This window comes from Zeus faber, assembly GCF_960531495.2.
Source record: "Zeus faber genome assembly, chromosome: 14".
Lineage (NCBI taxonomy): Eukaryota > Metazoa > Chordata > Actinopteri > Zeiformes > Zeidae > Zeus > Zeus faber.
In genome coordinates, this window is record NC_137200.1 from 4,682,600 (window position 1) to 4,709,294 (window position 26,695).

The 26,695-nt window shown below is 40.2% G+C and overlaps 1 protein-coding gene across 6 annotated transcripts in view; it reads right to left on the reverse strand.

The window, feature by feature from the left end:
- Positions 1–4,180: 4,180 nt before the first annotated feature.
- Positions 4,181–26,695, reverse strand: part of gabrg2 (gamma-aminobutyric acid type A receptor subunit gamma2) — a gene marked incomplete at both ends in the record, with an annotated part of 40,040 nt that continues 17,525 nt past the window's right edge. The window contains 4 exons of one of the 6 annotated variants that reach the window (XM_080013262.1): positions 4,181–4,459; positions 7,157–7,180; positions 8,951–9,156; positions 13,361–13,513. In XM_080013262.1, the coding sequence (XP_079869388.1) occupies positions 4,181–4,459; positions 7,157–7,180; positions 8,951–9,156; positions 13,361–13,513 (662 nt within the window). Of the gene's footprint in view, positions 4,463–7,156; positions 7,181–8,946; positions 9,157–13,360; positions 13,514–26,695 lie in introns of all 6 variants that reach the window. The other 5 variants (XM_080013261.1, XM_080013265.1, XM_080013264.1 and 2 more) reach the window with 5 other exon arrangements.

A 26,695-nucleotide genomic window follows, 5' to 3' on the forward strand; every position in this document is an offset into this window, starting at 1 on the left:
AACCAAATCATTGTTTAAAATAAATAAATGCGGTGCGGTAAACCTCAATGTCAGTGATGGCAAAGGCCTGATGACAAGTGCAGATAAGCTTTGTTTTTGTTCTGTACCCTTAAAAAATGTCACCTCCTCCATGTGTTCACACATCAGCAGTTCTCATTGTTTCACATTTTCCAAAATAAACACTTTTATCAGGTTGAAATTACAGTACACTGCTTTTAAAGATGCAAAACAGCCAAATAATATTTTATCAGCATGGAAAAAATAGTATGTTGTAGCCTGTGATTTTTATTTGTCTGCTCTTTCACAAAAGGTGAAACATGTTTGGCTCAATGGCTCTGTAAACGACTGGAGCTTGATTTCCACACCACACAATAAAAACAAGTAAAAATTAAAATAAAATCAAACGTCATTAAAACCAACAAAACAAAACATGTGAAATATTGTTCAATTTCTGATATTCTGCTCTATTTTTGAAGTGCCATCAGTATATAAAGTTCTTTGTTTCAATAAATAATGATCATCTGAATGTACATATTGTCACCATGCACTGAAATGTGACGCGGATTGTATGAGGTGTGAGTAAAAAATAAGAGAAACGGAAAATATTGTTTGTTCATCACGTCTGCAAATGATTGGTAATCTCCATAGGAAACATGTGCGGCCAATGTCTGCATTATATTTTCTTCAAGGAGAGAAAATACCTACAGGTAAGTTCCTTTCCACACAAAGCAGAATGTGCCAAAGGGGTCAAAACGACAATTACAATAATCTGGACGAGAGCCTCGATCGCGAGTGTTGAGTGGGAGAGTTTGGCACTTGAAGACACATTTTCCAACGTTTTCCCTAAACTTCCCTAAATAGTTTACACCGGTGAAAACCGATCTACGTCACAATGGACACTTCAATTTCGGACAAGATGTGAGAGATATGTGCACACTAAAGACAAGTTAAGGTTACCAATGTACAAGAGGACAACCTATCGGATAAATACGACAGGGACAGGCCTCCAGAGCATGTCGGCTCCAGGGAAACTGTTTTCTCACTGCTACGTTTGTTGGAGGTGGCAAAAAAAAATAAAGAGTACATTTTCAACAAATGAAAGATGAAATGAGTCGGCATTCGCAGGAGTGGATAAATAAACACATCATAACTAAGTATTGAAATAAACCACCAATGAACTTTTTTTTCAGTGTCTTAAGAAGCAACACTATAGTCAGACTTAGTTGTTTGTTGGCTTTTTTTTACCACCTGTAAAAATTTTGTTCTACATTTCGAAAGCTGAACAATAGGCTGTGGCTTTATTTTTATACTATTTAACGCACAGAATTGTTTGACAAGTCTTTTTTTTCTGAGACCAGCGTCAAAAAAATAATGAAAAAAAACAAGACAAGATAAACAGGCTCAAACTTCATTACCACAAAAAAAAAAAAAAGTATATCTGATTGATATAGATAACAACATTCAGTCTCGCATTTGGGCAAGAGAAACATAAAGACCTTTTTCTTTTCAAATAAATAAATCAATAAATATCTCCACATAATCCTACATAGCCAGTGCAGCATAATACAATAAATCGAATATATGATATGCCATTACAATCCTGAAATTACAAAATATATACCCATTTACAAAATTTCAGAGTGGTAAATGTCGCTTTCCCAATGTCATTTATGTACAGGTAATCCTGTGATTTACACATATTGATAACAAACTGAAACAGTATTGGTATTTTTTTTTTTGCATACTGATGAAAATCAAAGTTGTACTGAAGTGGGATCTTACTTACTGTTCATCATACTCAATCTGTGTTCTTTTGTTTTACTAATGAGTAAAAAGCAAACAAAAAAGAGCACAAAAACGTCGGCCTTAATTTTCTTCAACTTATTTTGGCCCGCTCACTAATATCGGGGCATTTACAATTTCCACAGTGTTTCTCTTCAGAAAGACAAGGAGAAGAATGGGCTTGGAAGCCTTGCAAGAGGCATTTACTTTTAAGTTCATTTTAGCTGTTCTTTCCTTCTTCTGGAAAATAAACATCATTATTAAATAGTTAATGTAATTAGCCCTCAGTTGTTTTCGTGTTGAACCTGTTTCCGACCAGTGTGGCGCGGGAATGCAGCAGATACGCAGAATTTCTAAAAAATATATATATATTGCAGATGTCCTGCACATGCTGATTTCCATTTCATACTGACACTAAAATAAACCACACCCAGCGACGGCAGCGCCCTTGTCCTTTTACTCCAGATAAAGATAGGCTTTGTCAGTGCAGTTTTTAAACACTGGTATGACGATGCAGCAGCTCCTGTCTGTCACTGTAAGACATTGAGCCTCTCAGCTTAAGTTATCAGCACGTGAATAATGGTTGTGTTTGGTTTTAAGCTCTGTGTTTCACCATGAAGTGTTTATGTGAATTAAATCGGTGGTTTCACAGCTGTACCTACAGTATATACTCCTCTGCTACACAAAGATGTTCACATATTCTGGCCAGATAGGATGTATACTGACAGCGGATCGAGCAGAAATCCAATTCTTTTCTTCATTTTTTCTCTTGCTGCAAGGAAGTTCCGCCCTAAAGTGAATTGAATTTTGTGTAGAGATATTCCAAAAACAACAAAACAAACAAAAAAAACATTAGATGTGGTACAAGCTTTAAATTGGCAGATTTGTCTGTTTGCTCACTATGGTTACATAACCAGAAGATTTGACACCTGGTACTAAATACTCATATGAAATACTCGCGCAGAGTATAAAAACTTGTGCGCTTAAATACCCTGGATGTGGATGAGGCCAATGGGTTTTTTACGTCTTTTTCTTTTTTAAATCTTATAGCTGAGCCAAATAAATGTCCTAAAATATTTCACTGATCCCACCTCTAGCCAAAGAGGAAACACAATTCAAAAATACATCTGCGTAATTTCTAATGCTTAATTTTTCTAGTTTTATTATAAAAAAATTTGAATTAAATCCTGAATGATAACCAGTTGCATTTTTTTGTTTGTTTTCTCAGCCAACAGTAGAAGACCTTAAAACATGTTTATTTTTGGCCTGAAAGGTGCATGCAATGAATGTAAACCACTAAGGAATAGTAAAATATATACAGTATCTGTACATTTGACCACTGATCATTAAGAGTCTCATCTAACATTCTGACCACACATGAAAAAAAACAAAAAAAAAAAACAAAGGTAAATCTATTATGCAGAATAAAACCTATTAAACCAAATCCCCAAATCCATACTAACGGGTTAACATAGCTCTACTAAAGTGCCTCAGATTTGATTTATTTACCATGTTATATGTTAAATTAAGTAAGGTAACGGTAAGTAACAGTGTACGAGTGTATACGAGTCTTTGCAAGCCTTTTATGAGGTTTCTGATTGGAATCACCATCACTGTCATGGGGGGTTGTTAATGGTAGCATTAACATTTCAGAAAGAAAACTGGTGCAGGAAGCAATGTAAAAAGCAAAGAATCATCTTGCGTTTTCTTGGCACAACCATGGTTCTAACGGGGGGGATTTGGGGAGTCTGACCCCCCCCCCCCAATTAAAAATTGTGCCCCCCCCAAAAGAGGTATAAACAACAGGTCGGAGGGCCGAAACATTTATATATTTATCTTACCTGTAATCGTAAACATTTCAATATATTCCCATATTCATGCTTGGAAGAATCTTGTAATATGATTAGACACCCCTAAAGCTAAATACCATTAGGCTGAGAATGTGCTCCGCAGCAGAGGGATCAGAGCGATCTGTGTTTATATTGTAGATTAATTTATTTTACTCCGTTTTTCTAATTGAATGAACCAAGAAAAGGCCCTGTGTGTAACCGTGGATAACGTTGCGCTAGGGAAAAAAGATGACCCCTCCCGATTGTCAATGTATAATTTGAACTCTGAGCACAACTGTTCCTTCCAAAAGCTCCTTAGACCCTTCCCATGCAAGTTTTTTTTTTTTTTTTGTTTTTTTTTAAATGGTGCTACAACTTTTGCATTGCTCTCTCAAAGAAGCATACTAACAGAAAAAAACAAACAAACAAAAAAAAAACGTACAAAAAAAAATTTAATAAAATATTGGATATTTTCAAGTGGGTCCCCGCCTTCAAAATGTCCCATTGGTGGAGCAGAGTTATGTATATAATGTAATGACTGTGGGATAAGGCTGGATACTCAACTGGACCTAGAGATAGAGATAAGACACCCAGTAGACCAGGTTGAAGAGACCGAACGCGGTGGGAAAGAAGATCCGTGCGTACGAGTCTATCTTGGCGATGCGGATGTGCAACCTGCCGTGCCTCCAGGCGCCGGAGCGGCAGTCCTCGAAGCAGCAGAAGAAGCTGGTGCAGTCCTTCCCATCCAGGCACTCATAGCCGTACTCTTCATCCCGCTCCTGCATGTGTGTGGCGTTGTTCATCTGGATGGCCGTGGCCGAGCGCGGGCGAATGTCTACCGTGGGCGTCTGCTTTTAAACAGGAAAAAAACAAGAGTGAGCCACCAGAGTCCCAGGGGCGCTACGTCTATTGCTCCACTATGACGACAACAACGCCCCCTAGGGAACAAATTGATTATTATTATTATTTTTATTATAATTATTAATTATTAATAATTGGATATAGATTACGAATTTGGGTATAAATGTTGTGATTTTATTTAGTACACACATGATGCTAGTGCTGGGCAATTCCATTTTTAAATCCTAATACTTTTTTTGTCTCATTAAGGTGGGAAAAAATGTAAGACAAAAAAAAATCATAGTAAGCAGCTGACCATTATCCTTATTTTTGATACACAATGACTCACTGGAATTACGTAATCCTGGCTCTGTACGGATGTCTTAGTATGGGTGTTGCTAGAATAAATTCAGGATACATAACTGGCTTATGATGCATCAGGGATACAAGCCTGGAGATAAGCAGTGTTTGCTGGCAGAGATATAACACAGAACGCAGGCTTCCTCCAGCCCCCCTTCCCTGTCACTAAGCGAGTTGAAAGGAACTTCCCTTTCAAGTGACATGCTTAACGCTGGAGGGCGCAGACCTTTTTCCTTTCCTTAAAATAGGACAATGACATCAGCACGTCTTTAACTCTGTCATTCTAAAGGGAGACAATTAGTATTCAAATGCCTTTTCATCATCTTTTATCTCAAAATGCCATGCCACCTTCGCGTAAATTGGAATTCAAGCTCTCTGGGAGATTAACTGCTTACGCCCCCCTTGGCAGATGAGGAAGTTTCCCTGACCTTGCAGATAAACTAGTGCGTCATCCTCCGCATTTGAAAAATGCATGGTGAGTGTAGCCTACTCCAAAGGCCAACTCCGAAGATTTTACATGTCCATTTTAATTTCAAATAAGTGCAGCTAGCTCATGTTTAAAGCCTCCTCTCGACCCTTTCTCCACATTAGTAGAGAGAACTAACTTCGAAATCGCTCTAAGGAGCTTCTAAACACACTTTATGAGCTGTGCTGATGCTGTGCAAGTACGCTCGCTTGCTATTCGTCATTTGATTTTATCATTCTATTTGATATAATGTGCTCTCTACCAACATTACCAACACAACTTGAATCTACAAATTTTAGAAGCATTGCTCTTTCGGTAAGTACAAGGTTAACCACTGTAATCGCGCAAACTCAAGCGAGCTTGAAACGATTTCAAATGTAATAAAACCACAGAGCCCTCAGTTCCCTGCAGATTAACATTTGCCCAGCACTAGTGCACAAAAGTGGTTGTCTTCCCTTTGAAAATGATCCATAACCATGTAACAAAACCCAAAAGAAGAACAAAAAAACAAATAGTTTTTCTCTGGTTAACTGACAGCCGGTTCAGATAATGAGGGGATTGTCAGAGCAGGTTATGTGACTCAGGCTGAGGTTGCACAGGAGGAAGTGCAGTGTCAGTTCAAGCAGAAGCATCCAGCGCCCTTGAAAGGCCCGTGGCTTTGCAAAAAAAAACCCAAAAAAAAACAAAAAAAAAAACAACGCAGTGGCATTGGCAACTTTAACTGGCTGAAAGTAGACAACCTCTAGTGGGAGAGTATAGGAACACATGGCAATAGGAACAAGTGGGAAACAGTGGGCTCCTCACTTTGTTTTTTCTGATTGAGATTGCACGTTAAGTTACCTTCAAAATAACATTTCTCTGATTGGTTTCAGTTGTGTGACACAAATCCAAATATCTTGGTTCTAAACCCTAAACCCAAACCACTTCCACCTCCTGGCAATTCCTTACAGCTTTTTTGTTTTAAATGTATTTTTATTTCTCGCCTTACCCTGATTGAATTTAGCTTCTTTTTAGCTTGCAACTACCCTCTTCACTTTCTGGGTATTTGAAGATAATCTGCCGAGATGACCCGTGGACCCTAATTAGTGGTAATAGAGTGTAGGGGTTGTCTTTTTCAGTCTGTTAAGGCTCTGCTTACTCAGTAGAAAACACAGAGGTTAGAAGCCCAAACACAAAGCTATAGGTTCACTGGCAGAGGAAGAAGAAGGGGAAGATGCAGAAGAAGAAGAAGAAGAAGAAGGAGAGGGAGAAGAAGGAGAAGAAGAAGAAGAAGAAGAAGAAGGGGAAGAAGAAGGAGAAGAGGGAGAAAGAGAAGAAGGAGAAGGAGAAGAAGAAGAAGAAGAAGAAGGGGAAGAAGAAGAAGAAGAGGGAGAAAGAGAAGAAGGAGAAGGAGAAGAAGAAGAAGAAGAAGAAGAAGGGGAAGAAGAAGAAGAAGAAGAAGAAGGAGGAGAAGAAGAAGGAGAAGAAGCAGGAGAAGAAGCAGAAGCTGTTATGGCAGTTGAGAAGTTACCATGGTTACGACAACAGAGAGACAGGACAGAGGAAGCCAGAATGAATCCATATTGGGTTGCTCTTATCATGGGATGTGTGGGTTTTGGTTGTTTATTTGAAATAATAAAACAGAAACCCTGAATAAGTACGTCTGGCTGGCTGCCTCCGCACTGTGCACTGCAACCCCTCCCCCCCCCTTTTATGATATTTCTGTTGGCTAGTTAGTAGCTAAGGTGGGAGTACAGTTAGAGTAGAGGGAGAGAACACAGGAAGGAGTATCGACTATGTAACCAGAGGAAAGCAGTGAGGCGCTGGGGGCCCAAAGAGCCAAAATGCAGCAAACACATGCAGTCAGTACAGTAGGTGTACTCAGATGCAGGCAATATACCTTGGAGGAAAAGAGCCGGAAGAGCTTTTGTCCAGACAGGAGACAAAGAATATGTAGAATTGGAAGAGAGTAACACAGAATGAGGAAGAAAGTAAACGTAAAAAAAAAGAAAAAAGGACATAGAAGCATACAAAGAGAATGTCAAAAAATTAACAACAGTACATCACACTTTCTGACTCAAAGTGGGAAGAGAGAAATTTACTGCAGATGTCATACGTTTTGCAAACACACAAAGGGGGATCGGGGGTGTATGGTGGGATATATTTCACATGCTCATGTAAACATAAACATCTTGAATCAACAATTAATGACAGCGATTAATGCAATCTGTTAAATAAAAGTTATTGCAACATTAAGTGCATCAGATAAGATTTTTCTAATTTCCTCCACTTTTTCCTGTTCTTGTCGTCTGTTAGACTATCCACAAGATCAAATGGATTTCAGCCAAAGGCTCCACTCGCCTTCCCTCTCTCTCCTGCTTCTTGGCAGGGCATGTTGATAGCCTAGAACAGCTCCTCAGAGATGGCAAATTGGCATTATACCTTCCAGTTCATTATTCATTCATGCAGCACCATTACCTTAGACCTTGGAGCATTCCCTTAGTTACAGAGATGCAAACCAGAGCGCTCCACTTTCCCAATTCAGTTCAGGAGCTCATATTATATATATAGATATATATATATATATATATATAGATATATACATAATACATATACATACATATATATATATAAATATATATATATAAATGCATACATGTAAAGAGAAACTTGTTTGTATTTTAATATTTTTCAAAAATATTCCAAATGCTTGCCAACTGGTCGGATTCCCTCAACATCTGACTGAGCCATTCACAGCAAACAGACCAGCGAAGTGACAACGCATAACAACAGCTACCGAGACATTGCAAAATCGGCAGGTGTATGGTCTTCTTAACCACCGCCATATAAGATATCAATGAGTTACTTGGAGTCAGTACCAATGGGGACAAAAAGCTACACGCGAATTGTACATATTGATGATCGCTTATAAAGAAACAATTAGCATCACCTGACAAAATCTTGAAATTTGTTTTCACCAAATGGTGGACCAAACCGTGATTCCAAAAAAAACTTTCAAGGCACTGCATACTACAGATAACAGGAGACAATCCCATCGGGAAGGAGAGGATATTAAAGCTGGCTGCTACTGTACTTAAACAGCAATGTTGTTGAAGCCATTTTGGTGTGTAGGATTTAAAAACACACAGTCCCCAGTTATGTGGCACACGTCTAAATTATATCCTGTGACAGAGTCTTGGATTAAGGATGGGTTTGAGCCGACTGCTTCACCCACTGAGCGCCAAGAGCTGCCGGCCTCCAGGGAAGATGGTCCCTTAGGGGTGCGGAACTGTATCGCAGCTCACTCGAGAGTTTATCCCTATGCTGTAATACACATGGGGACACAGTTAGAGGGAGAATGGGAGAGCGAGAGAGAGAGAGAGAGAGAGAGAGAGAGAGAGAGAGAGGGAGAGAGATTGGGGCTTTAGTGGAGTGGAGATGAGTTGAAGTGCTAAAGTCTCTAACCCTTCACCTAGATACTGCAAAGGGCACACAGCATATTCATTGTCGCTCCATGGATCACAGGCGCAGCGTGGGATGTCATTATAATCCGCTTGAATTCAACTTACTGACATATGACACGCTATTTGAACATTCATCACAGCTAAAAAAGCTGTTTGTTGAGGACCGTGAAAGACCTTTCCTGGATGATTATCCGGCTAATTTCAGTGTCCAATTTAAGAAAGACACTTACCGGATTTTTCTTCTTCCTGTCCTTTTTAGCACTGGGCTTCCTGTTGCTGACAAAGTAGTGCAGCGTGCCATACTCTATCAGCGCAGCAAACACAAAGATGAAGCAGACAGAGACAAACAGGTCCATGGCGGTCACGTAGGACACCTTTGGTAGAGATTTCCTCGCAATGGTACTTAGCGTGGTCATGGTCAGCACAGTGGTGATACCTGAGGGGAGGGACACAAAAGACGGGGCGTTAAAGACAGTAGAAATGAGGTATATATTACATATTTTGCCATTATTTGGTATTTGAAATGCTTTGTACAATGGTCTAGTTCATTTTGATCACTGTAAGCCTGCCCAGTCATAGCCTACAACCCCAAGTAACTGCAAGACTTTTCCTGAACAGCTTAACTTACTCAGCTTAAGTAACTTTAATGTGTGTTGACATTACTGAGGTGGTTGAAGATGGACACAGCTTAGATACATCCCTCAACATCAGGTATCAGGTGTTTGGTGAAGAATGACAAAAGACCACATGTTGCACGAACACTTTCTTTAAAAAAACATGTTATGAAGGAGTGGAGGAGTGAAGGGATGAAGAAGTGAAGGGATGGGTGGAGCTGGAGGGGGTTGGGGGAAGGGAAACACCGGGCGTTTGAAAGGTATTCAGATGAGGCGTGTGTGCAGTGGAGATAAAGATGAAGAGTGAAGAGGTAGAGATGGCATCAGCTTTAACAGCTGCTGTAAAAATCAAAAAAAGAAAGATTAGGAAATGGAATGAAATAAGTGAATGAAGGGGGAATGTAAATGTAAAATCACAATATGATATAACAAAATATATATTTATCAGTATTATGATTTAGTAGTTGCAATAGGGATAGGTCTGGTAGTGGTAGAAATAACATTTTTGTTGATTCTAATTAAATGTACTCATTCTTTATTGACTTAGTTGACAATTAAAATGAAAATTTAGAAAAGGGGTAAGGGTTAGAGTTAGCCTAGAAAATTTGAAAACAGAGTACAAATGCCAACTGTGTTTTTGTGCACAAGCACTGCTCTGAAAAGGCTTGGCTTGAAGGTTTGGACCCTGGTGTGAAATTGTCCCTCAAATCCCGTTTTTTTTTTTGTAGTCGATACCCGAGATGACGAAGATCGCAAGGTAAGTGTTTGTTATTAGTGAGCTTAAAAAAATCGCACATTATAAAATCCGCCACTCGACGCTGTGCCTTGAATATAATTCATCCTTCATTCCATTATTTCAAAGAGATAAACCCAAAGGCATCCTGCTAAAGAAGTAAGGCAAATAGCACGTTCAATGAAATAAAAAACATTACATGTCATTTTTTTTTTTTTACAAATAAAAGCTTAATTATTGTTCAAATTTCACATTTAGGAGGCAATTTTCTCAAATTATTTAGAATGACTAAAACACATTTCATTTAATTGTTTATCCATTTGTGAGTATATTTATTACACATTGACTTAAAAAAAATCACAGTTAGTATATAGTATTATAATATTTTTTATATGATTATTATTATTTACAATAATAATAATAACAATAATAATAATAATAATAACGTTCTCATTATTATTTAGTAGGAATTTTACAGGTAGAATTATTAGAATTATTGCCTAGAACGGTTCATGGATTTGTGGTGAGATGAATGGATTATGAATCCAGAGTTAGATGTTTAATTGCGGACACTTTGTTGTTAGAAAGTCCAATATGAGCCTTTCAGTGAGTAGTGATTTACTGTGCCCTTGATCCATATACTTTGCTGCTTTCATGTCCAGCCGACATCCAGCACTTTGCTAACATACTATGCCTCTATATCCACCATCTGGACATTCTCTCTCTCTCTCTCTCTCTCTCTCCCTCCCCCTCCCTCCCTCATGATGATACAGTTGAAAGGGAAAGTGACGGAACATGATGAGAAAAAGCTTTGGTATCGTAAGCATGCTGATACCAAGAGATTATCACTTTCAACTCCAGCATCGCATCCCCAAAACACCAACAAACACTGCTCATCAAGCCAACCAGGCTGCCATACATCTGCCTAATAGACCAGTATACATGCAGACCATGTCTGCATGTATACTGTAGAATCGGGAGGCCATCCATCCGGTATTAGGTTGGACATTTGTCCTCCCTTTGAGATCCTATTTTATACTTTACCAATGGTATATATGAAATAATTACAAATAAATAAATATATATAAATAATAATATAAATTATATGTGTAAATATACATTCCCTTAAGATTTGTGGTCTAACAAATTATTGGCTGAAAGCGGTGTCAAATAAATATCTGGTATTTCATTGGTTAAATAGCCGTAACCAAATTAGCCATGTTGCTTCTTGACGTCACTTCACGGCAAGCACATACCCAATCTACATGTAGCGGTGGCACTGGCGTCGTTAGGGATGGGCAAATGGGGCTTCATCCCCAAATGTTTTATGAATAGCCCTGGATCTAAAATAGTGTGTTTGTGTGTGTGTGTGTGTGTGTGTGTGTGTGTGTGTGTGTGTGTCTCCCCTCTGGGGGGGCGCCCCTGTCTCCCCCTCCATGGGTAATGGAGACACTGAAGAGGGAGTCGCGGGCAATCGTATGTCCCATTACTCTCTATAAAGCGAATTAAAACATTGTGTTTTTATTGTTGATTTTATTGTGTTTATTTTATTTTACTCAATTTCCTAATTGACGAAACATAAAAAGCAATGTTCCTAAGAAGAACAGTAGAAAACATTCTTTATTTATCACACAGCACACGTGCTCTCATATGGCGATGGCAACCAACACACACACACACACACACACACACACACACACACACACACACACACACACACACACACACACACACACACACACACACACACACACACACACTTCGAATGGTGGCCGGTGGAATGAGTTCACTGCTTTTATCCCATCCTGGCTTGTCCTTCCTCTGGGGGGCAGCCAGGAGCAGTGGGCAGCTTAAAGAGTTACAAGTAAGTTAGTCAGACAACAAATTACTGACGTTACAAGGAGGAAACCCCACGTGAGCACGGGGAGAAAATGCAAACTCTACACAGAAAGGCCCCTTATCGGGAGGTAACCCGCCAGAGCGCAGTGCCAACAGCACCCCAGGCGGTAATCGAAGCAAGGACCTTCTTGCCGTGAGGCATCAGTGCAATGCTGTGAGGCATCACAGGTCCCCCCCGTCCGGTCCCCCCCAAACGTCCTCCTTTTTTTGGTGTTATGGAAATGGTAAATGGTCACCCTAGCATAGAGGCGGCCAAATTCATTATAGGACAACAGACATCAACATACTTAATGTTTAATGATGCAGCATCCAGAGAGATTTCAATAGTTTGCTGGATGGTATTGAAGGATTAAGAATTATGTCATCGGCATTAATCCCTGCCCTAGCAAACTGCCTGTACGTAAACCCCCTGCCACCCACCCACCCACCCGTTATCTTTTAGAGAGGAAATTAAGACATTTGACTCTGTATTAAAATTTAGAAGGCAATTAAAATGCTGGTTCTGGAGATGCAAGACGGTTAAATGATTCAACCTCCAAACTAAAAATAGAGAGCCCACCCCCCCACCCAGAGAAACCTAGTTATTTTTTTGCATGCCAAACAATAGTCACCAATAATGACAACTGTGAGTATAAACAAACCACCTGATGGAGATTCAGTAGTACTGAGTTTTGCTGTACATTCAGTGACACCTGCTAATGACCACACTCGGAGAACATGGGGTCATGGGGTTTAGAGCCCTAAGGACCCAGGGGAAGCTGACTAAGGAATATGAAACCACTTTATGAGTATACGTTGAATCCTCTGAGTATGTCCTCCCCTAGGATACCAAGGGCAAGTTTGAAAGCTGACAAATTTCCTCGGAAACCCCACACTGGCCCTCTTTTGTTTTTACCATGGCCCCTTTTCGCCTCCAAAGAGGTGGCCACCTGCAAGATTATTGCGCTGAGGCTGCATCTCTGTTTCTTCCCCTGCTGTATTGCATAATTAATGCCTCATTAAAGCATGCATAAAGACATATGTGCCCGGATAGGCCCTTCTAATCAAGATGGACTAGATTCCTAAGCAGCTGCCCCCATCTCCGTGGTGTAAATGAGTGGGGGGGGTGTAGAGGAGTGGAGAAGAAGGATGAAGATAAGGATGATGACCACCACAGGTTTATTGATGTATTTGGAGGGGCAGGGATTCATTTAGGACAGGAAGGCCCCATGGAACAAATGGAATGAGTTTGAAAGAGAACGCTTTTACATTTTGTACCTACAAGATGAAACAAAGTGAAATAACAAATTCAACTGGAAGCTGTTTATTTCTTTGTGTCTTATATTTGTCCATTAAGTTTTGGCCTACTGTATGTTCACGTTAGTATTACATCATGTATTCCAAGCACATTTCACCTAAGGATGTTCTGGCGGGTACAGCGTCCTTGTTGATCCAGAAGGAGACCCAGGACAGGACCACGATCAGGGTGCAGGGGATGTAGGTCTGGATGGTGAAGTAGCCCATTCTCCTGCTCAGGTCGAAGAACACTGTCAGCACTACGTAATCGCCTGGAAGGAGAAGAAAGGAAGGTGGAATTGGAAGGAAAGAGATGGAGAGAAGAGAGATGGTTAAAGAATGCCCAGGAATTTCCCTGGGTGTTACTATTGCAGAGGTGAAGTACACTGATACAGGCATTTTCCCCCTCCATTTTCAAGTAAAAGCAGCCATTGAACATTGCAAAGGGCTGGTGAAACAGTGGAAGCCTCAACAACGGAGTGATCCTGTTTGCTATTTTTTAACATCAAATATGACATGATTTTGATATAAACAAGACCATTTAATTATTATAAAATACATAAAGTATAACATGTCTCCATGTTTCTCTTAAAACATGGAGAGGCCAACATGAACGGAACGGACAAATTGATTTGGATCTCCTCTTGAGTTGAGATTCGGTATTACTGAGCAGCCTGCAGCAGATATTTCCAGGAATCCCCCAAACTGTCTTTTCATGTATGATACATTAGTTATGCATGTCTGAAAATTATTCAATGCATCATTAACTGTATATGTTAAAAAAGGTTAAAAGACATTTGAAAAGCTATTAACCAGGCTATATTATTTCATGGCCAATGTAAATACTGTATCCACATTGGACAAACCATGACCAGAAGGTCTATATAATATCTGTTATTGTAGTTAATCCTGGCTATAAATGCGAGGATGTCCACAAGTTAAGCCTTAAAGGTTAATTTAAGAGTGCAATAGATTGTGTGTTATTACTTTTTTCAAAGAGACATCACATTTGCCAAAAAACAAATATAATGAACAAAACTTGACCATCACACTTGCCCTCCCCAATGATGTAATTTTTTTCGGATGGATACAGGTGTAAATTCAATGAACAGCTCTTGCTGATTGATCAGACACACACACACACACACACACACACACACACACATACATATACACATACACACACAGACAGACACAGACAGACACGCACGCACACACACACAGATATCCTCCTGTGTTGGCAGTAGTTAGCTGGAGCATTAAGGCCAGCATCCAGCTGATGATGAGCTCTCCTCACGCTGACCCTGTGACCACAGCAGATGTTAGGTGTTAAAAGGTTGAGGTTAACCGAGCCCGGATAGACCTGACCCTGACAATCTGGATCAGCCATCCTGCCTGTTTGAAATGCAGGCCAAAGCCTGCATGCACACACACACACACACACACACACACACACACACACACACACACACACACACACGCATGCAAACACACAAACACACACGCGTGCGCACACACACACACATTTGTGTACTTAAGGTTGATGTGCACCGACCGAGTATAAGAGCACATACAGGCACATGTGCAACCATACACACACACACACACACACACACACGCGCACAGTTGGTCTCGCTGCTCTACGATGTTGTGATACTCGGACCACTGCCAACAGCTCGGGTTTTCCTAGCTGTCTGCCTGTTTGCCTGTTTTCTGTCTGTTTCTGTGGCTTTAATGACAGCTGACTACATGCCTGCAGCTCAGTATGAGTTGTCGGGCTAATTGATTAACATCAAACTGTCAGCAGTGTCGCCAACCTCTCCTGCCCTCGTGATACGTATGGCCTCGCGTTTGCAGTCCCTCTTAGCTGCGTGTATAAGCAAGGATTTATGAGCTTGTGTTTATTCTGTGTTTGTGCGACTGTGTGTGTGTGTGTATGTGTGTTTTGAGAGAGGCCTGAGAGGCACTTCTGGGCGAGGAGCAAGAACATCTGTGTTTCCCTGAAAAAAACCACAAAGTAATTGTGTAACCTGCTCTCTCCAAAAAGGAAGTATGCTGCACGTAGTTTAGGGGAAAGCGAATAATACAAAAAAACAAATCAGTCACCTGTATATTTGTTTTAGTTGTGTGTGTGTGTGTGTGTGTGTGTGTGTGTGTGTGTGTGTGTGTGTGTGTCTGTGTGTGTGTGTGTGTGAAAGAGAGAGAGAGAGAGAGAGAGGAACCCCAGTTAATTCACTTTGCATTTGCTATGGTGCGCTTATTTGCACCTGTGGTTTTTGTGTGTCTTTTGATAACCAGCCAAATTTCTCCATAAGCGTTTAGAAAAAGACCAGGTGTACGTTATCCTTCCCAGCATGCATCTGTGTTCACCCAGCCATTGATAGCATCATTAAACAAACTAATTGCACGAACCTGAGCAGTAGAACAATAACTGTCCATATCTCCATGTGTGTTTTCTGCTGATGCAGGCAGGTGCACAGCAGATTGCAGTTCGTAGCCCGAATTTGTAAGAAGTGGGGGAGACACATGAAGGCTGCTCTCTGGGGTCCCACATTTCCCCCATTTTGTTTTTATTAACAATACATTAACGGGGGCCTGAAAGTTTCCCCAGCCAAACACCCCTGACAGCTGAGAAACTGCCAGTTAATATACTTCTTTCAGCTTGGTCAGCAGCACCAGGCCCTCTACCTCCTCCTTCACATTTCCTTACTCTCTTAATGATAATGGGCTTTTTTGGCCACAGGGTCCAGGTCAATGGCTGGTGTAGCACAATCCTCCCATGTTCTGCTCCTCATTTGTTTGCCAGTTTCATTACAGGAGGCCACGCTTGCCAGGTGGACTCTTTGAGGAGGTGTTATCGACCAGCGCCTTCTATTTTGAAAGGACGATACATCTGCATTAGTTAACCTGCCATTACAGCTCTATACTCATGTGTCAGGTCCCTAACGACTTCCTGATGCTGCTGGGAGAAAAAATGTAAAACAAATCTTGTTTCTTTGCTTGTTTAATAAGTGTTTGGCTGGGATTGCCTGACACTACTGTGGAGCAAATGTTTTCTCTCCCCAACTCCAAAAAAAATCTATGAACAATCGGTGAGCAAAACAAATTACTCCACCCCGTTTCGTTTACAGTGTTTACATACAGGGGGTTGCACAATATTGACTTTAAAAGGCGTGATCTGTATTGATCTTAACTAAGGAGCAAAACTATTCTCTAAAATCTTGAAAAAATCTGTAAAATACATGTTGGCCTTGTATTATGTCCAAATTGGAAATTGTCTACTCACCCTCTGGTTTGGGTGTGGCCTCAACACCAACACAATACCTATCTTCTCTCTTCCTTCTTGAGGTTTCTTAAAGTAAAGCTCAAGTGAAAGCCTTATGTTTCAGTCGTTGGGAGTCAACCTGAGCGATTGGCATCAGAATTCAGAATCAGTATTGAGAGAATTGCTTCAGCCAACTGCCACACAATGAAGAAAATGGTCCTCATTGGTTGTGAAAGATGTAAACTGGCTTACAGGTCTGTAAAAATAGGTTTTCGGTTTGACTTACCGGTCACATTGCTTGAAATACAGCTCCATGTCTAGTCATGAGTATATATACTGTGCATGGAGATGCTCGGACTTGGCAACTGCTGTTGTTACTGTAGAGAAAAGCTCAATAGGATTTTTGAGTCCTGTACACAGTTGGTACAGACCGCTATAAATGTATCAGAGAATAGAAATGCTTACGTTGCTTTCACAAGGCACATGCTTTAATGTGGAATCATCCTGAGCCTTGTTGCCTCAGCTCCTGCCTTTCTCAAAATAAAATTGTCAAAAGATCATTTAGGCAAATTTCTTATCTGTAAGAGCAGACGAACCAGCGTCAATGCGACTTGACATTTCTTTGTAGTAATAGCATGACATTAACTACATTTTGTGTTTCTGGAGAGAGAAGGCAGGTGGTGTGACACTCACTTTGTTTCCGTAGCGACGGATGCTCTACTTGGCTGACGAAGCTTTGCCTCACAGACAAAATTTGGGATAAATACACAGCAGATGTGTTGATGTTGCATGTTTCGGTTTTTTGGCTTTTGTGAATTCAGTTTAAGCATGGCAAGATGATGACACAGTATACCTGGCTTTGGCAACAGGATGCAGTCAACGACCACTTTTTGTTCTGAAACGGTCCTAAATAAAACAAACAGAAAAAAAGTGCTGACTTTCACAGCGTAAAGAATTGTACTCTGCAAAAGAAGAAAAGAATCCTACTCTAACAAAAGCATCCAAAGCTGACACTCTTTCTCTGTATATTAAGATTAAAGAGGTAGCGGCAACTAGAAAGGAAACAGCAGGATAGTGTCAACACAGCCTAATAGAAAAAAAAAAGGAAAAGACAAAGGTGTGACTACACATTCCTGGTTGTTCTTGTTCTCGGCCACAAGGCAAAGAGCTCCTGAATGCGCCATCGAAACAGTCGTTGGCGGAGAGGCAAAGGTGTGGGAAAATGATTTAAAGAATAGATATCGAAGATGCTGGTTTATGCCTCTCTCGTGATGCTCATCGGTTATTAGGATCGGGGGGGACAATATGTAATAGCCCTCATTCACACCTATTTTATGTTGCAGACACTAAGGCTTATTGGAAAAAATGATCGACTATGAAACCTCTCCAACTGCAGATAGCATCTATCCTATATATTTTCTTGGATAATTTAGCTAAGTTAAATTTGGATAATTTACTAATTTACTTTATTTCCTGTAGGATTGTCATCTCCATATATTCTAGGTAGTAGTCAGATTATCAGTTGTCATAACATAGTAACGCAGCGGTGTGTTATTTAGAACTTAATTTTGAATGATGAGATGTAAACAACCACTCCTTTGGTTTAATTGTTGAAAAAGTGGCAAGTGGCATGTTAGGAGTAATGCTCTGCAATTGCCCAAATTTCAGAAAGTCCGACATTATTGCTTCTTTATTTAAGTGATAATATACATGGATTTTACAAAGGTTGAGGCAAGTTGAAGCACAGTTCTGGTTTAGTATAACGGTGTCCCGTACTTCACAGATTTCCCTGGCAAGGCGATTAGGTATGAATGAATAACATTATGAAAGAAAACAGTTTTCTGCTATATTATCTAAATTACGCACACACAACACTACAGGATACTATTTTGTCTGCTGCATGAGCCATCTGTCATGCAGGCAACAAAATCAAAGTCACGATAACTGACTACGATCCACTGAAATTTACAAACAAGGAATTTCCAAACGCATTAAACTGTTAAATATAGATACGTTCAAACAATATCACTTGACTGGAAGGAAAGATGAATTGACAGACTTCGGAATAGCAGTGGTGGTCGTAGCAGTACATCATCCCAGAAAAGCGACTGTTCATGGGGGAAAGACATGTGTGAAAGCATGCTGACCAGCACAGAAAAAAAACTGTCACACGAGAATATCAGTCCTCCGGCAGCTGGAATGTAAATTGGCACAGATGTGAGGAGTCAGGAAGAGACCTGAGGCACATGTTGGCCATCCAATGGGGGCTGGCGAGCCAGACACTTTGTGAAGATGCTGACAGGCAATCTCGGGGAGCGCCGTGCCAGGGTCATCTATAGGAGGTGACAGCAGCCACTGTGCTATGCATGTGTGAACGTGCGTCTTCACTTTTGTGTGTGTGTGCAGGGGTGGGAGCGGGAGAGATAGTGTATTTACGTCTGGTCTGTGTGAGATCGAGGCTACTGAGCGGGGTTATGACACTGCATAGGCCACCAACACTCACAGGGGCAGACAATTTTAACTTGCTATTTCCAGCACCGAGACTAACGGCTATTCGGAGTGATTAACTACTGTAGCGGCCGTGACGTGGCGTTTGATCCCTCCTCCCCACACAGTGTGTGGCCAAAGGATGTGAAAGTTAAAAATAGTCAATGCCAACAGCATTGACTACAGCATTTGCAGCTGCACCAAAGCATGCAATTACCATTTGGAAGCCTTTAAATGTCATTACCTTTACTGCATACACAGCGTTTATCTAAAAGCCATGCAGGTCTCTCTTACAGACATAAATGGCGCTGAAATCACTGATGGACAGATCGGATGCGAAACCACTTATTGCACCCCCCTCAAAAGGAGAAGCAATAGACACTTTTTCTTCTCTCTGATTTCACATTTAGACACGCCATATCCGTTTGGAGAAACAGAGATTACCTTGTGTTGGTGATTTATAAACTCCTCTGCACCATACTTAATCCTAATCACTTTGGCATCTCACGATAATCCGAAATTAAGCCAAAAATGATTAGTTATCTCCTCAAATTCCCAAGTAGCATGCCTGCCAACTTTCAAAGGCATCAGCCTCATGTCATTCCCTCGCTCTCTATGGATCTCCTCTGTCTCTCTTTCAGTTAAACACTTGCTCCAGTTTAGCCTGTCTGAAAATGGCTTCATTATTCCTAATTCACACTCTGTGAAGATGCGATTCACAGTTGTTATGTAACTGCCAAGTACTCCCTTCTCCTCATTCTTTATATATCACATTGTCTTTCTGATTTGTTTGATGATGTATTATAAAAACAATATATAACGATACTTGAATGTTAAAATAATGTTCTTATTTTTATCAGCATATGCTCCAAATTTATTTCAAAAAGTAGTCCTGTTTGCGTATGTATTGAATTTGTAAACATTGAACATTATTTTTTACTTGTAACATCACTGCTGAAAGGGGCTGGGCGAGTGATTTGGTGCATTTAAATTCAGATTTTAAAAGCTTTGTACATCCCACTTTGTTCCGTCAATTAAACAGGCTGAGCCCTACAGAGTTGTTCCGTTTCAAATGTGTCTTTTTATGTTAAATGCAATTATAAAAAGATGCTTATTTTAATAATTATTTCACAAATTATCGTGATACTAAAAAATGATCATCAACATAGCACGACAAGACTTCATTCCATTTTTAAGACTGACTTTAGTACAGAAGATGAGCATTAAAAAATAAAAATGCTTAACAGTCCCGAAAAAGGAAAAAAATAATAATTATAGGATAAAAATGTAATAACATGTCAGATATATATCTATAATAATGTCTATATAATAAAATGTATGGTCCCTGAATAGTATCGTAGCCCATGTATCTAGATACGTACGGATCATCTTATAAGGGAGAGATGCACACCCCTATATATATATATATATATATATATATATATATATATATATATATATATATATATATATATATACACATACATATACACACACACACACACACACACACACACACACACACACACACACACACACACACACACACACACACACACACACACACAAAAAGTTAGGGATATTTGGCTTTAGGGTGAAATTTATGGAAAAGGTAAAAACGTAATGCTACAGTGATATTATATCATGAAAGTAGGGTATTTAAGTAGAAGCATGCAATGGTGATATCCTCATCTCAAACAATTTATTGAAACAAAAGCCAACAACAGTGGTGGGTTTACCACAACAAAAAATGTCAATGTCTCAATAACTTGTCATGTGCCCTCGAGCATCAATTACAGCTTGACACTACATTTCACTGCATATATGTATGAAAGTATGTATATGTATGTGACAATGTGAAAAAAATCTTGAATCTTGAATCTTGACAACGACGTCTCATGCTGTTCACAAGTCGACTTATTGTCTGCTGAGGCCTGGCCCCCCACTCTTCTTGAAGGGCGGCCCTCAGGTCATTGAGGTTCTTGGGTACAGAGTTACGAGCCTCTACACGGCGACTCAGCTGATCCCATAGGTTTTCTATGGGATTCAGGTCTGGAGAAAGTGCAGGCCACTCCATTTGAGGTGCTCCAGTCTCCAGCAGTCGTTCCCTAATGATGCCACCTCGATGAGCTGGAGCATTGTCCCACATGAAGATGAAATGAGGCCTGTGTTGTTCATGCAGGGGCACAATGACTGGATTAATGATGTTATTCAGGTAGTATGGACTTGTCACTGTACCATTCACAAAGTGTAGGGCAGTTCTGTATTGTCTAGACACACCTGCCCACACTGTAACACCACCACCAGCAAAGGCTCGTCTGGTGCCAACAGTGGCTGATGCATTACGCTCTCCTTGACGTCTCCAACATCGTTGTTGGCATCATTACTGCTCAACGTGAATCGACTTTCATCAGAGAACAGCACTGAGGCCACTGGTCCCTCGTCCAGTGTAAATGCTCCCTGGCCCGTGCAAGACGATGATGCCTGTGCCTGGTGGTGTGGTCAGGTACCCTTGCAGGTCGTCTAGCACGCAGACCACGCTGATGTAAACGGTTTTGAATGGTCTGACAAGACACTTGGGTGCCTCTCACCTCCCTTAAATGTGCCTGGAGTTGAGTGGTATCATCATCCGGTTCCGCAGGGCACTGTTCACAATGAAGCGCTCATCAGCGTGGGATGTGGCCAAAGGACGTCCACTTCTATGCCTTTCTGTGACTCCTCCAGTCTTTCTGTGACTCTTCCAGTCTTTCTGTGACTCTTCCAGTCTCTGTATCTCTGTTGCAACCTGCTGATGACACTCTGTGACACTCTAAGCTCAGTGGCCACTTCCCTCTGAGAACATCCTGTTTGAAGCCTCGCAATGGCGAGGTACTGTTGATCAATTGTTAGGTGTCGTCTTGGTCTCATGATGTCAAAATGTGAACAGCATGATGAAGAGAACTGTTTAAATACCAATTCTAATTGAACCAAGAAATGTATTGGTCGATTCATGGACAAACACCTGTTGTGAATTTTGCCGTTCAGCTCCTTGTTAGAGAACAGAAAGTTGTGCAAAAAGTACTGAAACATTGAACAGTTGGACATGTGCATTCAAAAGTTTAGAGAAGGTCAAATTAAGTTCACCTGTAAAGGTTATAGTGCATTTTGGGTTAATCCTGAAATTTCACCCGAAAGCCGAATACCCCTAACATTTGTGAGTAGTGTATGTGAGTAGTGATTATAAATAAATAAATAAATAAATAAATAAATAAATAAATAGATAAACAAACAAACAAACAAACAAATAAATAAATAAATAAATACATATATTGATATTCCCATGCTTTGGCTATGCCAGCCTAGTTTTCAAACCTGCATAAAAAAAGATTGAGTACATATGCCATCTTTTAGTCTTTTAGTCTCTCTCTCTTAGAATAAGTATCAGGGATGCCAGAAACTAGCTAATCTAGCTAACTAATAGCTACAGTCTAACTTATAGACGACCAACAGAAAGGTTCATCTTTGTAGATCTGTTTAACAGCATGATTCATGCATCTAAATTTAGCTTCAAACTTGTGACGAGCGCCACAGTGATTAGTGATCACCATGCCGGGTGTTATCAGCAATTTATAACTTGTGCGACCACGGAATGCAGTGAAAACATCTGATCATATGTCAATCCCAATACCATCATCTATGTTGTAAAGGAGCATACTGGTGTCAAATTGAGTTTTAGCCTGTTCACAGACATTAGATTGTCCCTGACCATTTTCCTGACGGTAGTTCACATTTATTTTTTATTATTTATAAATACTCTATTTCAGGTCTTGAAAAATTTCAACAATCTCATGAGGAACCCAGCCTAATCAATCTCCTGGTTCCGCTAACAATGATGGTAACACGTATTTTGGCCAAAGTTACTTAATTTGCTATTTTTTTGTATTTGTTAATTCCATACGAAAAGGCGGATAGGCCATTGCTTTAACATGGAATTATTAACTACACCCAATATGACCTGTTTACCAGTGCTGCTCGTAAACAGACCAATATTAAAGTTGTGTTTGTATGGTTCTTTGATTAATGCTTGCACCAATATATCGATTTCTGGCAGATTAAAAAAATAAATTAAAAAATAAATCAATTTTAAAAAAGAGCAGAAGAACGTAATCCAAAAGCTGAAAATCCAACCCTGTTTGGCCATCTGTCCCAGTCCCTCTCTCCCGAAACACCGCCTGATTCCTGTCCACCATAGGAGCTCTTTAACATGCAGGTGGTGATCATTCAACCCAGTTTCGCTTCATGCTCATAAATGCAAAAATTAAAATATTGAATCAGGGGTGGACCATGGATGTATTAAAATTTAAAATGCACAAGTTTAAATTTTGTTCTAATGACATATATAAATATACCATAAATATAAGGGGAATATTGCGTTTTTCGCTTTTTACCTGAATGGTCTATTAAAATCGGGAATAAAACTTGTTTTTTTCTGAAAACAAGGTTGATATCCTACACACAGAAGCAAAAACAAATGATTATACACATTGTGTAATATTTAGCAATTATTTATAAACGTTTCAAACCCTAACCCTAAAAACTACAAAAACTACAATTAGGTGCCATTTTGTTATGCGTCTTGATGAAATGGCCTAATGGGTGAGGTAGTTATATTATTATAAACCTAAAAATTAAAAGAGGGTATGGGTGAAAAACAAAATGCATGCGTGTGTTACTAGAGGTTAATTTGGTCGGGGATATAGATTATATTAGATTAGATTAGATTCAATTTATTGTCATGACACAGAGTAAACGTACTGAGGCAATGAAATGCGTTTCTCTGCATTTTACCCATCCTATTAACTAATGTATCGAGGAGCAGTGGGTTGCCATATAGCAGCACCCGGGGAGCAGTTAGGGATAGTATACCTGCATTGTCAGAATTTACATGAGTAATTTGCAGAGCCCTGAATTATATGTTAGGCCATTTTAAGTGGTGCTCCCTATTGACACGATCCCCCCCTCTAAAAGTACATGTCCAGAGCTGTCCAAAACAGCTGACCTTGACAGTTGACCTTATTTTTGTAGCTCTTTTAATTACTGGGATATAGGGTTTCAAAGGTCAGTATCTCAGTTTAGGGTCCACTGAAACATCTCAAACTTACATTAACGTACACAATGAGACCTTTCTAACAATGTGTACTTTTGTGCTGTGACAAAGTAAAAGAATTCTGATTTTACTCCATTTAGAATGTCTTGGAATCCACACTTGGAACCCGACTGCAATGGCAGGGTTGGATTTTTTTTACATTGTTGTAGAACAAAGCCAAACACATTTTTGGTTTGAAAGGTCTCATCTTATAGGTTAACATATGTTAGTTTGAAAGATTTCAGTGGAAACTAAACTTAGATATTGACCTTTGAAGCCTGATCAGAGGTCAACTTTGAAGCCCTATACCCGCACTTAAAATGGCCTAACTTATAATTCAGGGCTTTTCAAACTATTATGTCAGTTTTGTTTTTCACCCATACCTTATTTTCCTTATTCTCCATTTTCCTTTCCTTATTCTCCTGCCTCGCCCATGAGGCAATTGCATCAAGATTCATAACAAATTGGCGCAGAATTGTTGTTTTGTCGTTTTTAGGGTTAGGGTTTATGCTTAGTGTTGGAAAGGTTTATTTATAATTGCATAAATATTATGCAACGTATATAAAACATTGTTTTTGCTCCTATAGAAGCCCAGCAAGAGTGAAGGGGAAGGTCTACAGGACGGTAGTGAGACCAGCTATGTTGTACGGTTTAGAGGCGGTGGCACTGACAAAAAGGCAGGTGGCTGAACTGGAGGTGTCAGAGTTGAGGATGTTGAGATTTTCATTGGGAGTGACAAGGATGGACAGGATTAATAATGAGTACATTAGAGGGACAGCTCAGGTTGGACAGTTTGGTGGAAAAGTGAGAGAGGCCAGATATAGATGGTTTGGACACGTGTGTAGGAGAGATGAGAGTTACATTGGGAGTAGGATGCTGAGGATTGAGCTGCCAGGCAAGAGGAAAAGAGGAAGGCCAAAGAGAAGGTCTATGGATGTGGTGAGGGAGGACATGCAGGCGGTTGGTGTAAGGGAGGAAGATATGCAGAACAGAAGGTATTGGAGGCAGATGATCCGCTGTGGCGACGCCTAACGTGAGCAGCCACAAGAAGAAGCCACAAGTCCTTATAATATCAACCTTGTTTTTTGGAAAAACATGTATTTCGCAATTTCATGGAGAAGTACTACACTACCCACAATCCTAAATTGTAATGGCGATATTTCTTATAGGTGGAGATCTCTGTTACCATGGAAAAGTTTACCGCACTGGCGGATGGGTGCATTAAAATTTTCAGCCAGGTGTGCAAACACTGACATTAATATACAGTTAAATTGTATCTATGAATGAAATTCATACTGAGGGTATGATCCTATATCTCTATTCTCGCCAAACCTTAAACCAATGCATTCTAAATTCAAATACATCCAGGCCCCCCTCATAAATCTTGCAGAAACTGGGACACAGGACTAGTTGATGAACAATTAGAACCTTGCCTTTTCGAAGAAGAGCTCAACAGAGTGAGCGTGGGGAGAGGGAAGGAGGGTCGGAGACACCGGTTAAGACAGAGAGGGGAAAAACAAACATGAAGAGGGAAAGAAAATTGAGAGACAGCGAGACAAAGGAGGCGAGTCGGGGAGAGAATGAGAGAAGGACAGTGAGGAAGACGGAGAGAGTGAGGTTGAAAGGAAAGCGGGACAGGGGGGAAACAGAGACAAAATGACAACATGAAAGAGTGAGAACGGGCTCTTGGGAGCAGACGGCAAAGAAACACAGCCCCCCTGAGCGAGCGAAGGACGACACCTCTCACTGCCTGTGAATATGAGAGGAGAGCGGATTAGGGAGGGGCGTGAATTGGCATTTAATTCCTCAGAGGGAGGATTCCAGCTGAGTCAGAGTGTTTTACTCCCACTCCTGCCCATCACAACCATCACACAGAAGGATATAGGAGGTTGGAAGGAGGGAGAGACAGAAAGAGAGTGCTGCTATTATGGCACAACACTTTCACCGCTGCTAATGGATTGTCTCAATCTGTGCTAGCCTTTATGTTATCCTGTGGCGTCGGGGAAACACCCAACGAAACGCTTAAAAACCGCACCGCTCGTGGTTTGAATAAACACGTTTGAAACGATGTTATATACAGTCACAATACATGAGCAATACTGCAGTGCGTAATGGATATGTAAAACAGAATTACAGTTGTGCACAAATGTTAAATCAAATTTTCTCCTGTAGCTAGTACCTTGAAAACTTAGCCATTTTATTATCCAATACCATAAATATGCTAAATCAAGAGTCTTCATGTAATGCAAAGCAACTGGCAGATGCCGGCTTACGACCAAATGTCTGGCAAACATTGACAAAAGATGGATTTAAAGTACAAATTTGTATCTCAAATACAGATTTCTGATTTTTGGAAACATACTGAAACCGAGATATTGATGGGGGAGCCAGGGAGAGCTTTTTGTTATTTAAACACATCTCATTTTCTACTTTTCACTGCCATCTGGTTGTCCTGTATAGTTTGGAGATTGCAGAAAGCGCTGCCTTCATAATCAGGAAAGAGTGATTGAAAACAAAAAAAACATGAATAATTCCCCTCTTGTGTGTTTTTCTACGGGGTTTGATTTGATTTGGGAT